The 17,290-nt window shown below is 39.4% G+C and overlaps 1 protein-coding gene across 6 annotated transcripts in view; it reads right to left on the minus strand.

The window, feature by feature from the left end:
- The window catches only part of SNX25 (sorting nexin 25), a 143,078-nt gene that overhangs the window by 70,087 nt on the left and 55,701 nt on the right, over positions 1-17,290 (minus strand). For all 6 annotated transcript variants that reach the window (XR_012904267.2, XM_089777893.1, XM_075930317.2 and 3 more), the window contains exon 6: positions 6,646-6,716. Coding sequence is in view for 5 of the 6 variants with exons in the window: in XM_089777893.1 (XP_089634019.1) it covers positions 6,646-6,716 (71 nt within the window). In the remaining variant the exon portion in view is untranslated. The remainder of the gene's footprint in view (positions 1-6,645; positions 6,717-17,290) is intronic.

Raw genomic sequence — 17,290 nt, forward strand, 5'->3', positions numbered from 1 at the left:
CTACATTAGTCCTCAGCTCTGCCTATCAATACAAATATTGTTATGCTTGGTAGGAACACTCATCAAGAGAAATCTTCTAGCTCTGCAACAAGCATTTCTTAGGCAGAGTTTCCTTTCAGGCCACATTTTCTCACTCCCTGCTTGGAAGGGAGCAATTCTGTCAACTGTGATGCCTTTTGGACAATTAAAATATAGTGTTTGAAAAAGCTCTGAAGGAATGTTTTTTCCAGTCTTCCTAGGATAGATGATTCTGGTCATGCTAGAGTCATGAGGAAGGCAGGGAAATGAAAACTGGAGGATAATGCTACAAGCCTTGCTTGGCTACTGGCAAAAACTGTAAGTAGAGATCCAGTTAATTGTAAGCTATTTTGCAAAAGGATTATATGTTCATATTGGTTTGTATGCCACCTCGCCAATAGGTACCCTGGGTCCAGGTTTGGGCCTCTTTGCACTAACGTAACAATAATAAATATAACAGAAGAAACAAAAATGCTGAACTGGCAGAGTGAAAAAAAGCTGTACTTTTAAAAAAACATATGTTCAGATTACTAGGAGGCTGCGCCCCTGGTCACTATGCTCACCAACTCTCCCCCATTTGGCCGGGCTGCTTGCCAACCTTCCTTCCCTGCCTGGCTGCTATGCCACTGCCTGGCCACTCTGCTCTATTTTTGGGGGGACAGGTTGTCTCAGGAGGGGAAATGAGACAGTAGATTAGTATAAAATCAGATTCAGCAGGCTTGTCTGTGAGAAGATGAGGAAAGTTCTGTAACCTGCAATGCAAATATTTAAAACTACAGAATATATTCAATGGGCTGCATGATGCAAAAATAAAAAGTCATCACCTCAGAAAGTATTTGATGCTACATCAGGTTTCTTCTTACTTTAATGTTAGCACTTACCAAAAATAACTCTCCTGGCCATAGAAAGTAAATCACCCACCACAGAATCACTACTGTAAATCAGTGATAGAAACTGAACCTCTCAACATATTCCTCCATCTCAAACCACTGAGAGATTTGCCCCTACGGTAGTCACATTAGGACTTACATGCAAACATGACTGTTTAAAATGAATCAGAAGCAGTCTATGTTCCCTCTCACGATTTGAACTCATACTCCAGATGGTTAAAAAATGTGAACCTGAAAGGAAATTATATCACCACAGATGTTTCATTTGGTTAGAGCTTAGCAGGAATAATGACAAAAATCTTTTTAAAATTACAGTACTATATATATTTAATAAAAATCACCTCACCACCAAGCTATGTAGACAATAGATACAACTAACAGCAGATTATTAACAAAAAGTTTTTAAAACTCTGATACATCTTTTTCATTTATTGTATTGTCTGTTAATTTTTGCTATTCAATCAGCTGCACGATTAAGACAGACTGGTCAACTTTTCTTTCTAGTTATCATGAATTAGCATGGTGGCTGCCATTATATATCAGCAAAACATTTGCAATTGATTGGTCTGTGGAGCATTTGCTGGTGATCTGGTGCTAGCTGTTCCAATCTCTGCCTTTACAGCTGCTGCTACAGATGCCAAAGCGGTAAAGATACTGCACTCCTGCAGAAGTAAACCTAGCCATTTCCCTTAAGGACTGTGGCAGTCCTGAGAAGAGGAGGAGAGGGAAGCACACAGTTGACAAGAGGGTTAAAATCAACACCAGAAACTAAGGCTACGCTTGCACTGCCACTTTACCACAAAGCAACTTTCTGGCTCAGGGATATGAAAAAGACACACACGCACTCCAAGCACAGCAAGTTACAGCACTGTAAAGCACCAGGGTAAACAGGCTGCTAGCTCTATTAGCTACTTCCATTGTGGAGGTGGTTTACATAGAGCACTGGGGGCTTTCATCCAGGACTCCTGCCATGGCCACACTTTCAGTGCACTTTAATTTTAGAAGTGTAGACGAAGCCTAATTTAAGAGTTGTGAGTGAGTACAGAGCCAAGAGCATCCTGAATGAGATTTGGGTTGGGCACAGGTGCAGCTTAGCACTAAACTGTTCCGATTAGGTTCACCAGGCTATAGTGTTCTTATTTAAATTGTCTCCACTGACATTAACACACACATTATATGTGCTTTTCCAAATAACTTCCTGGACCTCAACAAAAAAAAGAATAAAACAAACAAATTTGAACCCTACCCTATACCAGTTAATTGTGTCCTCTGAAGCTCAGCTCCAACTAGGTTAACCCAACATTATTTTGGAGGAAGAAACCTGTAGGAGAATAACTAAAATAAAGAACTTGAAGTTTATTCTAGCAATAGGTGGATTAAAACAGTTATAAACTTGTGCATGGTATGCCAATATTTTGAACAATAATAGAAAAAAAGTGTTTATGAACAGTGAAACCTAAATCTTTCTGACTGTGGGAGTCCATACAGACAGCTGCAAGGTTAACAATAAGCCTGCAGAACAAGGCAATGTTATGAAAATTGCAAAAGTATCCACCATACAACTACATTTCCTCTAACAAAATTTCCACCTTAGAAAGAAACAAGTATCCTTTCCAGAAACAAAGGATACTCACCAGTAGTTCAACTTTAAGGTTCTCATAAGAAATCAAAACTGCTGTTGTCCTAAACTAGCAAGTTAAGCTACATACTATCCTATCATGCTAGCTATTAAAGAGTATTCTTATGGAGCTTATTTCCTATTCCTTAAAAACATCGAAACTTCAGATTAAATACAGAACCAACTCCATAAAACAAAAATACAGAATGGGGAAAAAGCTAGAATAGACCCAGAACCACAATGATAGACTAAATAATAGTTAAACCTTCTAAGCCACAATATTGTACAAAAGTATCTTCAGGAAATTCCTTAATTAAGGGATCTCAGAATGGTAGATTATTAGATTAGATATATTTATATAAATTGAAAAGTAATAGGAGCACGGGTCAAGGCAAAATTACAATGTGGTTCAGTCTTCCCATCATCTCATCATTTAAATTGCTTTAGGGCTGTTGATTAATTGCAGTTTACTCACATGATTAAATAAAAAATTAATCTAAAAATTAATTGCAGTTTTAATCACACTGTTAAAAATAAAATCCCAATTGAAATTATTTAATATTTTGGATGCTCTTCTACATTTTCAAATATAGTGATACCACTTACAATACCAAATACAAAGTGTACAATGCTCACTTTATATTATGACATATCTGCACTGCAAAAATGAGAGAGATATATCACTCTTCAATTCACCTCATACAAATATTTTAGCGGAGTCTCTGTATAGTGAAAGTGCAACTTACAGGTGTAGAATTTTTTTTGTTACATAATTGCTCTCAAAACCAAAACAATGAAAAATTTCAGAGCCTATAACTCCACTCAGTTCTACTTCTTGTTAACCAAACTGCTGAAAGAAACAAGTTTATTTACATTTATGGCAGATAATACGGCCCACTTATTTACGTCACATGAAAGCGAGAAGACTTTCTGTAGGCAGCATTGCAAAGTATTTATGTGCTAGATGTTCTAAACATTCATATTCCCCTTCGTGCTTTGGCCACAATTCCAGAGGACAAGCTTCCATAGTGATGACGCTCATTAAAAAAATATATTCATTCAATTTGTAATTAACTCCTAAGGGAAGAATTGTATGCCTCCTGCTCTGTTTTACCTACATTCTGCCATGCATTTCATCTTATAACAGTTTCCAATGATGACCCAACATATATTGCTTGCTTTAAGAACTCTTTCACTGAAGATCTGAAAAAATGCAAAGAAGGTAGCAATGTGAGATGAGAGCTAATGCACTCGACCCCAAGGTTTAAGATCCTGAATTGCCTGATGAGGTGTGAAGAATGCTTTCAGAATTCTTAAAAGTGCAACACTCCGCTGTGGAAGATACAGAACTCAAACACCAAAAAGAAAATCAACTTTGTGCTGATGGAATCTCATTCAGATGATGAAAATGAACATGTATCAGTCTGCACTGCTTTGGATCATTATTGAGAAGAATCCATCATCAGCATAGATGCACATTTTCTGGGATGCTTGTTCAAGCACAAGGGGACATGAATCTTTTGTGCATTGGGTACATAAGTATCTTGCGATACTGGCTACAGCAGTGTCATACAAATTACTGTTCTCACTTTCGGTAAAACTGTATACAAGAAGGGGCAGTATTACCTGCTGCAAATGTAAAAAAATTTGTTTGAGTGATTGGTTGAACAAGAAGTAGGGCTGAGTAGACTTGTAGGTTCTAAAGTTTTACGTTGTTTTATTTTTGAATACAAGTGTTTTGCACATAAATTCTATATTTTAAATTCACGTTTTGCAATAAAAAGATTGCACTACAGTACTTGTAATGAAGGAATTGAAAATGTTTTGATTTTTACAGCGTACATATTTGTAATACAAATAAATAAAAAGTGAGCATTCTAACCTTTGTGTTCTATGTTGTAACTCAAATCAATATATTTAAAAATGCAGACAATATCAACAATATTTAAATAAATGGCATTTTATTGCTGTTTAATTATGTGATTAATCATAATTTTTAATGGCTTTTTTTTATCCCGTGTCAGCCTTGGTTGGTTGGTTTCTGAAATCTTACCTGAAAACCTTTAATAGTATCTCTCTCTGTAAAGCATTTCAGGATACAATTCGTACAAAATATTGTACCATTAATCAAGTCTTATCACAAGAAAACAGAGTTCCTTAACACTAGCAACTGCAGGCAAACATAGACTTGGAAAAATTGATTTTTTAATTGACTTGTGAGTTTATTTTATAAAGTAATAAAATAAGAAAGAGGGAAACTCTTTCCAGTAAATTAAACTTTCATCTGAATTACTTTAATATTCCCTTTTTCTAATGGACAGTGAACTTAACACTGATTTTAAGGTTTCCTTTTGCTTTGTTTCAGTATAAGCAATTCATTATGTATCAGCAGATAGTTAGCTCTATTTATGTTATAAAAAAGGAATTTCAGTGGTGCCAACTTCAAGAACTCAAAAAAATACGAGAGTCAGGCTCCAAAACACACAAGGCGGGCTTTATTTTCTTATTGGTACTTAATTGATAATTAATTGTTGGGTGTTCCTGAGCCTTTGTAGTGCATTGAGGTCGCATTTTAAAGCTTTTCTCTGCATCTATTAGAGCTAAAAAGATATTTTCTTTAAATGAAAACAGTTTCTCATACAATATTTTAATGCCACCATCTGAGATTCTAAGAAACCAAATATTGTAAGATTCATGACAAAAATTGCAAGAATTGATTACACTGGAATTTTCTTTTAAAAGTCTGGAGGAAAACTCAGCTAAATCTCTACCACACACCTATAAGTCTTCCTTCCACTTCAGATGATAGACAAATAAACTAATACTCTGTTTCTATTACCTTTCATTACCTTTAAAAAAATTTGTCCAAGCCCACATAAAACTGCCAGAACCTTTGCTATCACATTTCTATCACTATTCTGCAATCAACATTTATTGAGCAAAGTAAATAAAGTCAAATTAAATATTCACAGGGTGGGAGCATAAATTTCACATGGATATAAATATTTTAAAGAAATATGTCCATATATCTTGAAAGTATAACATCACAGGTATTTTTAAAATGGGTGGAGGGGTGCTTTGAAGTACATAAAAAAAGGACATATAATATTCACTTAACTGCTCATATACCACAAACCTCAACAAAGACAAGACCACAATTTCAGTAAATTCAGAAAAAATAATGGGGAATGAGCTCAGCCATCTTAGCTTGAGAATTGGAATTTTCTTTGCTCTATCAGCAAAAATGCAGGTGAACCATTATGGTGGGGCAGAGCTGCCTCTTTTGAAAGACTTAACCAGGGCAAGTTTACAGACAACTTTCACAGTAGGTGTACTTTTGTGTGTGGAAAGTAGTTATAATAGTGAGGCCTGTCAGTGCCCAATTTCTGAGTATAAATGTCAGGTGCACTATATCTAAGCAAATGTACCACAAGTTTTTGGATACATTAATGAGAACCTACAGGAAAATCCGAATCATATTGTGTAAACTGGAGCCCCTTTTCCTGACCTTTCATTCTGTGTAACACTATCCTTACTCCTCTCCCATGCCCCATCCTTTCCTTATACAATAATCCACTTCCTCAGAACTGTAATCCCTTCATTTATAACTAGGAAAACAGACAGCCTCATAGAGACTGAGACACTGTTTCATAATATAGGTACTAGCAAGTATCAAGTGGAGTTTATACTGGATAATTTTTAAAGGCTGGATTAAAAGATTAATTCTGAACAGCTATGCAATGACAAGTATTAGACAGAAAATATGTGAAATACAGTAATGTAAGAGGGTTTAGTGTACCATGTAAAATACCAAGTTATTGCAAAAACCCAACAAGGATAGGCATAGCAGTGACAGCTCTTATTTACTTTCTGAACCTTGTCTGAAATTTATTTGCCAAAATCTTAATTTAATTGTAATCTCTATTGAACAAGTAAAACCAAATGAAGTACCTCTTTGGTAACTATGAGCAAACTGGAACATTAATATCTAACATTGGAAGGCACATTCCCAAAATCCATCTAAGAACTGTGCACACAAGTCCAGTCATGTATACGTCTTATGTCTGAATTTCTTGTGTATTATATGCAGACTCAACTTCTAACAGAGTACATACTTACCTTTCTGTCTTTTCATTTGGGGAAAGTTGCTGATTGTCGTTGCTTGAACTATTTCCACTACGATCTGATACCTAGTTTTAAGAGGAGGAAAGATAAAAGATCATCTTTATAATTTGCTCTTCATGTCAAACACTTTTAGAAGTAAAAATGTCAAAAACTCACTTGGAAACCCAGTCACTTCATATGGCACATACATTCCCATATAGACGGCGATAGGAAGATTTTCAAAGATGGAACATAAAAAAAAATCACTCTAATTATTGCTGGATTTTTGGGTATCTCCTCTCAACTGAAATACTTGGGATACTGTATGATAGATGCTTAAAATTCAATAAAATTAATGAAAATGTAATACAAAACCATGGTCTTAAAATTCAAAGGTAAGCCTAATTGATGTTGGCAAACAGAGTGGGATTGAAATGAAATAAACTTGGCAGAATTAAGAAATTAAAAACATGACTGGGAGAAAAATGTGCAACATCTTACTACCGCAAAGGTTGATCTGTCTACTGATATAACATGCAGTTGTAGTATTTGAAGGGGAAGGAGCTCAGGTAGCTGTAAGGATGATGCAGCTGGGGTATGTATCCTTTAAGGCCTTAAAACCAAAATCCATTACATTGTATCAAGTCAATGTACAGAATGAGGTGTTGTAGACTCAAGGTTACTTAAACCAGCAAGTAAACTGCAAGTCCCTGAGAAACCTTACTAAAAATGGAGACACACTGTGCTGCCCAGCCATAATGAATAAAAAATCTGCTAAGAAAGTAAAGATAATCACCCCTATCAAAGGGACATGATCCCATAAGAATGGCAGAGTAAGGGAAGATAAAGATGAGGTTTCCTCTGCCATCCCTTTTCCTAACCCAGAAAAGCCAGAGAGTCAGAGCCACAGTTAACCATAAAAGCAGTCACTGAAAGTTACATCCTTACGATTAATAACGTGACTTCTTGGTCATTTATCTCTGTCCCTGATCTCATCTACACAAAGACATATATATATGAAGCTTGGGAGGTAGATTAATTACATTTGTATGGAAAAAACCCACAAACCGTACACAGCAGCAGGAGCTGGAAGATAAAGTAGTTCAGAAGTGGCGATATTTTTACTCAAGATACTTCTGTTAATCTTTATGGCTTTCATGAACTCCTTGCCTCACACTTAATTATTCTACCAGAGAGATATTCAAACATGTTCCCTCTGAGCATATTGTTCAAGAGTTGAGGATTAACCAAGAACAGGAGAAAACATGAGGATGGAGGGGCCAGCCAGGAGCCGGCAGGGGGACCAGTAGAGCTGAGGGGCTGGTGCTGGCAGCAGAAGCCTGCCCCCACCCCATGATCACTAGAAGCAGTGGCAGAAGTGGAGCAAAGTGGCTCCAGCTGCTTGGCTCACCTGGCCATGCCACTCCAGGGGAAGGAGTGGGACCACCCTACACTCCCCAACGGGAGAACAAAGCAGCTAGCTGGGGTCGCCTTGCTTAGGCTTCCTCCTTCCTGCCAGTGAGTGCAGGAGGGGGGCATAGAGGACTCCTGCTACTGGCACCAGCCCTCTAACCCCGCTATTCTCCCCAGGCTGCCTTGGTTGGGGGGAAGAGGCATGATGGAGGAGGAGCAAGGAAGAAGAGGGACAGAGCAGGGGCTTGGCAGAGGTGGAGCCTGGGCAGGGGCAGAGTTATCCAAGCCCTTCCCAGGTGGGAGGAGGTGTCACACAGGTGGTGGGCCCCAGTTTCCTCCTTACCTGTTGCCTCTAGTAAGTTTCTAAACGTTTCTAACATTCTAAGAAAATGTGCCTAATCAATTTAATACCAACTTCCTGTGTGACCGGGACAAGTCACTTAAGTCACATTCTGTACTTCAGCTCCTCCTCTTACGCTGGAGGCAACAGCACGTCCCTACCACATAAGGGTATGGTGAGAACATCTACATTACCATAGTATCTAAACACCTTACAATGTTTCATGGCAACCAAATTAGTACCACAGATATTGCAGGTGGTTCCCAATTACCCAGATGATTTATTTTTTTTCTTGCCACTTTAATCCAAACTATTAGAATTTCCGTGATGCCTCAAAATATCTAAGTTGTGAAAGCATCATAGCAATTCTTATAGCTAGCACTCAAAGTGGCAAGAAAAATAAATTATCTGGGTAACTGGGAATAAAACTAATGCATGAGTGAGTCAATTGTTTTTCAGTTATTTTTAGCTTGCTCTGCTTCATTTTAAAAAAAAGAGCTGCACATGTTGTAAACTGTGTGATAACAGTCTCATGTTGCAATTACCCTTGCCTTTCCCTGCCCCAATTCTGCCCCCCGCCCACTGACTGTCACCCTTACTCGTTCCATCACTTCTAAAGCAAGAGAATAAGCTTTGTGGTAGGAGCTGTAGTGTATGTATTACCATGAGGCATTTAGTAACTAATTGGTGCTGCTACACAAATAAATAAAACAAAAATTGTGATTCTGATCTACCTTCGTCTCAGCTGCTTCATCTAATCAGAGAGAAAATTAATCATCAGCTTTCCAACTTTATCATCTTTCATTCTCAGACACTTCAAGTCTAAGTTCTCTGTAAGCTGTGCAGCTATGTGTCTGCGCAACCATTTTTTACCTCCGCTGAGAAGTTCAAAGCTCCCACATGGGCAGGGAGCTCAGCTGACTAGTGGGGGAGGTGTTTTGTCTCTCTGACTACGCAGGTAAATGGAACTAGCTGCCTGGTTGAAACTGAGCAGCTCCCAGAACATGTAAAAAGCAAGATAAGGGAATAAGTGGCTGAGGGATAGGGGGAGGGGCGAGGAAGAAGGGAGTAATTAATTAATTGGCTGAGGGGAGTCAAGGGAGGGGAGTTTGGAGAGTCCATCTGCATGAGGAGAGAGAGACAGAAACTCAGCATTCTCAACCCTCCTGGGAAAGGGGAGATAAGGGGCTGACTGCATGGGATAGGTGGGGGAAGAGAGGGCATAGGTGGGTTCTGGCACTGAAGAGAGGTAGCGGGAGGGAATTTGTTTGTGCTGTGAGGTGGGGGAGGTATGGATAATTTTTTGTGCTTTAACTGGGAGTTAGGACAGGACAGACTATTGTGCCTGCTAGTTTGAGAAGGATTTTATCCCAGTGCCCATCTGGGCTAGAAGAAGCAGATTCCACAGGAGCAGATGAGAGAAAGGAAATGGGTGGGTGCTTGCATCTGTACAATGAGGTGGAGGCAAGGGGTAGTTTGTTTGGGGTGTCCCTAACTCACTTGCTAAAGTCCTTTCTGTTTGTTTGGGTTGGGGTGGGGGGAAGCAGTCTGCTTGAGGTGGGGTGTGCCAGGACACTGGTATGATTACATTTCAAAGTTTACATGGATGTTAATGGCTTACGATAAGAAAGAAAAGATTATTTTAACAGAATATTTTTGAGTGTGGTAGATATCTAAAACTCTGATCTTAATGATTTTTTTTAAATCCTGTGTTACTAATTAATACATGGTATACTGTATTGCATTAAGGCCAGATCTTTGTTATGTGGTAGAGGTCTATCTCTTACGATTCAGAAGTAGCAAGTACTAGGTGTGATGCTAGTTGTTTTATAGGATAAAACCTTATCTGCAAATCTTTGAAACATGCATCTATCTACAAACCCTGAAGCCATGTGTTAATAATTCACACACACATGCGCAGATGTGTGTGTGTGTGTCACAGTGGGCTGTTTTTATTGGTGGTGCACAACCACACACTACCTCAATATTGATATTGCACACAAGAAATTTCAACCCACCCAAAAGAAAATTCAATCTGCCCAAGGACATACAATGTTAGAGGGAACACGGCTTCTAGTTCATCCAACCTCTCTATTTCACAAAAACATGTGGCACTATATGAAACAACTACTTTGTTTTCAGGCCTCATATGGAAGGATTCTCCTTTACTTCCCTATTTTATGCAATCTTGTTCAATTTTCGCCATTATCTTAAAATTGGGAAGAGGAAAGTTTAAGTATTGTGGGCCACACTCTCATTATCCATGGCATATATATATATTATATTTTCTCTTCAGGTTTTCACATTCTTGTGAAGCAAATTTCTCTGTAAGGCTCTTTTCCTTGATGAAAGGAAATAATGATGTGAGTATAACTACTTGACAAAAACAGGAGTTAAAACTTTTCCCAAAATAATCAAACCAGCACTGAGATATAGCAATCCTTCAGAGTTACGTGATCTTTTGCTCTGGAAATCTTTAATATTGGTACCAAATGCCAAAGTGCAACATAGAATCCCAGTTCTCCAGCAGATATAGATAGGTGGATGACAAACTCTCTATAAACCATTTTCTTCAAACAACAAATAATCTAGGTAGATTTAACATTCCTCTAAAAGCACGAATTAGTTCCTACAAAATTGATACTGTAAAAGTAGAATTGGGTGGATCAAAAATAATTTGAAGAGCAACTAACAAGCCATACAAAAATAAACAGCAAAACCAACTTTAAGTACAATAGAAGGAGAAAGCCTGCCAGACAGACAGTGGGGTTACAGAAGCTACAGGTGCCACAGGAGTGTTCAAGGAAGACATGACCATTGTGAAGAAGCTAAATAAATTATTTGCATGAGTTTTTACAGCAGAGGACGTGAGAGAGATTCCCACAACTGAGCCATTCTTTTTAGGGATGTAAAATCCCATTTAATTAGTTAACCAGTTAAATGTAATGTTTAACCAGTTAACTAATTCCATGGGGCAGAAGGGGAGGGCTGCTCCTGTCCAGCTCGCACACCCGGGCAAGGCATGCTGCAGACTGCTCATGGCCCATTAAGGCTGAAGCTTAACATTTAAACATTCGCATCCCTATTTATTTCAAGGTGACAAATCTAAGAAACTATCCTAGGTCTTAGCAGAGGTGGTTTTGGAACAAATCATTAAATCAATCAGAAACAAAATCAACAGGACCAGATGATTTTCACTCAGCTTTCTTTTCAGCTTCCATGATGCCATCAGCAATCATTCCTGACACGATTCTCATCCTCCTTGACATAATCAACCAGATTGATTTTGGGCTTCATATGATTCCTGACTTTTGTCAGCTTCGCCATGCCTGAGCACATCCAGTCAGACCACATTTTGAATACTGTCTTTCTAGGGTTTGTTCAGGCAGACATCAAGTGGTTGTAGAACAGAAGTTAAGCCTCCAGGTAGTGCAGCCAAAGTAGTTTTCTTCTTTTTTGGGGGGCTACATGTTTCACCTCATCCATCTTGCATGCCCCGAACATGTCCCAAACAACTATAGAAGGCTGAGAAGTGCGCCTCCTTGTTCTTATTCCACACTTTTTCCAGCCATTCAATAGTCCCACTTTCATTCATTCATCTCTTTTCCTGTATGTTTACGATGACACCTGCAGGTAATTTCATGTTTTAGGCAAGGTTTTTCTTTTAAAAGATAATAACTTGAAGGAGCATTAATCCATATGCCAAACATGCTAAAACCACTGTAAAATGGACTTTTTCCATGGACCATGGTTTTAATTAAAACTGTCTTTTCACCAACACCAATTACCATTCTGTCGCTCCAGATAAAATGTCATCGGTATTTCATCCATATTTCCGATTTGTGGCAGCTCAAATGAATATTCCTTTTGATGTTTTATAATAAACCTTTGGAAAGATTAATTTTTTTCTTCCAGGTCTCTTGGCAGTTTTTGTGCTATCTTAGTTTGCTGATGAAGACAGAGACAACGAAAGTTCCTGAAGCGAGAACACCAACCCGGGATGCGACAAATATCGATGACTTCTATTTGTTGTGTTTTGACATTTGCAGAGCGCACAGACAAATTCCAGTTTTAGTGATGAGGTACCCAGTTAGTCAACATTCAACAACCCCATCACTGAGATCTTTCTCCAAACCATGAAATGAAGAATACCTCATTGAACATTTTTTTCTTGCTTCTTGGCATGTCTTTTAGTGTTATTTTATTTTTTTGCCATTCTCCTATCTGCTTCTCACTGATACAGAATTCAAGAGCAGCAGCACAATTATTGTTTGCTTCTGCATATTCAACCACCTTAAGTTTGAATGCTGCATCATAAGCAGACTATTTTCTTTTAATTTCATCATTGTTCATTTTAAATACTAGTATGAAAATCTTAGAAAATTTTAATTATAGATTTTGTAGGACTTTAGAGGGATGTCGCCTGCTTTACAACTGTCAATATATAATCATTCGATGTTTATTTCAAAGTAGCCCTGTAAATTGGCATGTCTGTGGCAATAGCAGGTTATTTAAATTATATTACAGATTTCAATCAATTCTATGCATTATATTTCCAGATTGGCTAGGAACTTAGGAGATCTAATGGTCAACATGTATGAAGAGATCAAATTACACGGTAGCAGACTGTCACCAGTACCATAGTACTATTATTAATTGTATTTTGTATTAAGAACTATTTTTAAAAGCTGAACATACACAAATCCATGGGGCCAGATTTAATGCGTCCGAGGATGCTGAGGGAGTAGGCTGATGTGATTCTGAGCCACTGGCCATTATCCTTGAAAACTTGTGGCAATTGGGAGGAGGTCCGGATAGTCTGAAGAAAGCAAATGTAGTGCCCAGCTTTAAAAAAAGAGAAGGAAGAGAATTCAGGGAACTACAGACCAGTCAGCCTCACCTCAGGCCCTGGAAAAATCATGGAGGGGAGCCTCAAGGAATCCATTTTGAATTAACTGGAAGAAGGGAAAGTGATCAGGAATAGTCAACATGGATTCAGCAAGGGCAAGTCATGACTGACCAACCTTATTGCCTTCTATGATGAGGTAACTGGCTCTGTGGATATGGGGAAGGTGGTAGACATCAGACACCTTGACTTCAGCAAAGCTTTTGATATGGTTTCCCACAGTTTCTTGCCAGCAAAGAAGTATGGATTGGATAAATGGACAGAAAGCTGGCTAGATCGTCAGGCTCAATGAGTAGTGATCAATGGCTTGATCTCTGGTTGGCGGTCAGTATCAGTGGAGTGTCCCGAGGATCGATTCTAGGGCTAGTTTTGTTTATCATCTTTATTAATGACCTGGACGCAGTGATGGATTACACCATTAAAGCTAGGGGAAGAGGCAGATGTGCTGGAAGGTAAGGATATTGCTGTGTATATGCAGGAGCATTGCCAGCAGATCTAAGGAAATGATTATTCCTCTTTATTTATGGTGAGGCCACATCTGGAGTACTGCATCCAAGTCTGGGACCCCCCCATTACCAAAGGATGTGGAAACATTGGAAAAAGTCTAGTGAAGGACAACAAAAATTATTAGGGGGTTGGAGCACATGACTTATGAGGAGAGACTGAGGGATTTGGGCTTATTTAGTCTGCAGAAGAGAAGCGTGAGGGGGGATTTGATAGCAGTCTTCAACTACTTGAAGGGGAGATCCAAAGAGGATGGAGAGAGGCTGTTCTCAGTGATGACAGGAGGACCACCAATGGTCTCAGGTTGCTGTGGGGGAGGTCTAGGTTGGATAGCAGGAAAAATTATTTCACTTAGAGGGTATGTCTAGACTACATGCCTCCGTCGACGGAGGCATGTAGATTAGCCAGATCGGCAGAGGGAAATGAAGCCGCGATTAAAATAATCGCGGCTTAATTTAAATTTAAATGGCTGCCCCGCTCTGCCGATCAGCTGTTGGTCGGCAGATCGGGGCAGTCTGGACGCGACACGCCGACAAAGAAGCCTTTCTTGATCGGCACAGGTAGACCTGGTTTCACGAGGCATACCTGTGCCGATCAAGAAAGGCTTCTTTGTCGGCGCGTCGCGTCCAGACTGCCCCGATCTGCCGACCAGCAGCTGATCGGCAGAGCGGGGCAGCCATTTAAATTTAAATTAAGCCGCGATTATTTTAATCGCGGCTTCATTTCCCTCTGCCGATCTGGCTAATCTACATGCCTCCGTCGACGGAGGCATGTAGTTTAGACATACCCGGAGAGTAGTGAAGCACTGGAATGGGTTACCTAGGAAGGTGGTGGAATCTCAATCCCTAGACTTTTAAGTCCTGACTTGACAAAACCTGGCTGGCATGAGTTGGTATTGGTCCTGCTTTTTAGCAGGGGGTTGGACTCGATGACCTCCTGAGGTCTCTTCCAACCCTATGGTTCTATGAATTTTCTGATTGACTTGTAAGGTCTAGCATTTTGTTAAATGGATGGGTCAAATTTCATGCAGATAGCATTTATTTTTATTATTATTATTTTTTAAAAATTGTATCACCCAGAATGGAATTTAAATTCAAGGTTGATATCCCTATGCCAGAGATTTATTTGTTAGAGGGAAGGAATCAGAAAAATTCTCCCCACTGTAAAGTAATTTGTTCCTTGTTGTAAGAATTTCCCTTCTCCTATATGCTTTCCTGTGGTTTATTAGCTAAATATGTTATGAAATGTCATTTACCTTATTCATCTGCAGATACACAGATGTTTTCCCCATTTGTGTGGTTTCCCCCAACCTCAACCCTTAGAGCATTCATAAACAAATTCCTAACCTACCCTGAAAAATGTGCCACTGAATCTTTACACAACCACAAGAGGTAATAGGAGTTCCACAGACACTCATACACCCTAGGGATGGGGACAGACAGATAAATCAGACATAGCAAGGATACTGCACTCCCACCAGCACAGCAATACTGGGACAACAAATTGTGGTACTTGTATTATACAGACCCTGAGGAAACCATATCACCCGCTGAATCACAAACACCATGTCCCTGCAAGAATCCCTGGAGGCTTCCCATTCAAGTTCTGAACAGACACAACATTGCTTGGGGTTTACAAGATCACAACTTGAGATAAGTCCATCAGTCAGTACACTGGAAAGTAAACATACAAATGTAACCAAAAAACACAGCACTTCATACAGCAAGTTCGCCCTCTGATATTACAATTTAAAAGGGCACAGAGAGCTAATAAGAGAAAACAGTGCACAGTAATTGTACTAGAACAACAACAAAAGGGTTAGGTTTCAGCTGAAGCAAGCAGCTCCATTAGTGTTATTACACTAATAAACCTCACGTCTATTTAGGTTTCCAACAGTCTAATAAAGGGTAATTCATACTGTCAGTAGCACAGCATGCTGGCCTGCAGTAAAGAGCAAATTTTAGAGCAGACTAACATAAGTAGCCAAGCAACAAAATCATTTCACTCTCTCACCAAATGCATTTTCCTCGTTGGAAAATATGTTATTTCAAAACAGGGTGTGGAAATGGAGAGAAGCACATGGACTGCTTGAGACAACTCTAAGAGGAGGTGTGTTCAGTAGTCACAGATCAGGACCCTTGTCCTCATGGAAACTACTTCTGCAATGCTTCAATCGCTCTCACATGGACTCTGCTATAAAGATTAGTGAGAATAGAAAGATAGTTCAATGCTTAAAGATGCTAGTCTGGGAAACGGGAGTTTTGGGGTTTTAGTCCCTATTCTTCCAAGTGCTTCCTAGAAGAAGTAGTTTAGTCTTGCCGTGACTCAGTTACCTCTACATCTGTAAAATGGAGATAAGAGCTCTATGAGTATGGGAAGATGCAGTTGCCTTTGCTGGATCTATCGCCTCCACCCTCCTGAAGGCATACAGTGTGTATGGAGAGAATCCCAGAAAGGAAGTGACGAAGGAACCCCCTGAATTTGACATCCCTATTGCAGGTAAAGGAAAGAATCCCTTTGAGAACCAGCATGAGGAGTGCACCTGTGTGTAGTGCAAATAAATGAGTGCCTGCAGTGCCTGAATAGCCAAGAGAGAATTAATTCTGTCTACCTCACCAGCCTTTCCATTTTCCACAAGCCTGGCCCTACTACTGGATCAAGGTGTTTATTTCCCAATAGGTCCATATCCAGAAATCCACCTCTAGAGGCATCAGCCCTGCTGCATCTATAACTCCTTTTTGGTGTTTTGAAAGTAATACTTTCATTTGCTGTGGTTGTCACATGACAGTTATGTCTTTATCTTGAATAGCCCATGGTTGCTCACTCCATGGGAACAGCAGAGAACATCTAAAGCACAAACAAAAATGGCTAGCTTCTGCTATAGGGCACAATTGAAAATTCAGAAGAAAATAGCTGCTAACCAAAATTAAACAAAAGTAATTCTGAAAAAATACACCTAATCGGGGCAGAAAAGGGGTGGAAGATCTACAGGAAAGGAGATAAACAACAACAACATATTTAGACAAAGGAGGCCTAGAGCATTGAGTGTCCATGACCACACGTTTTATTCCAGGCATCTAAGAGCTCCACAGGGTATTACTGAGCTGGTGAAGCCTGATTAATCCAGGAGAGTGCATAACAACTGCTAGCCTGTGACTGGTCAGTGTCCTTTCCCAACCTTGAGTCTGAGCTCTGAAGATAGATGAGCTGGGACTTCGTTTCTGAGCCACATAGTATGATCCAAATAAGCCAGCTGGACGCAGTTTACATTTACAATGAATCTCAAAAAAGCATAGCACCATTGTAGATCGCCAGGCAGTGAAACACTATTGCTCTGGGCAATGGTGTTCCACAAAGAAATGCTCAAGCCACATGAGTAGGACATGTGCCAAGACATTTCCAGGGACAGTGAGCAGAGTTATTGGCCTACAGCTACCACATTCAGTACATGGTCCTTTGCTCTGACAGAGCAAGATAATGATCCCTTCCCCTCCAAC

Source organism: Pelodiscus sinensis, chromosome 4 (assembly GCF_052426305.1).
Source record: "Pelodiscus sinensis isolate ZL-2025 chromosome 4, ASM5242630v1, whole genome shotgun sequence".
NCBI classification, from domain to species: domain Eukaryota; kingdom Metazoa; phylum Chordata; order Testudines; family Trionychidae; genus Pelodiscus; species Pelodiscus sinensis.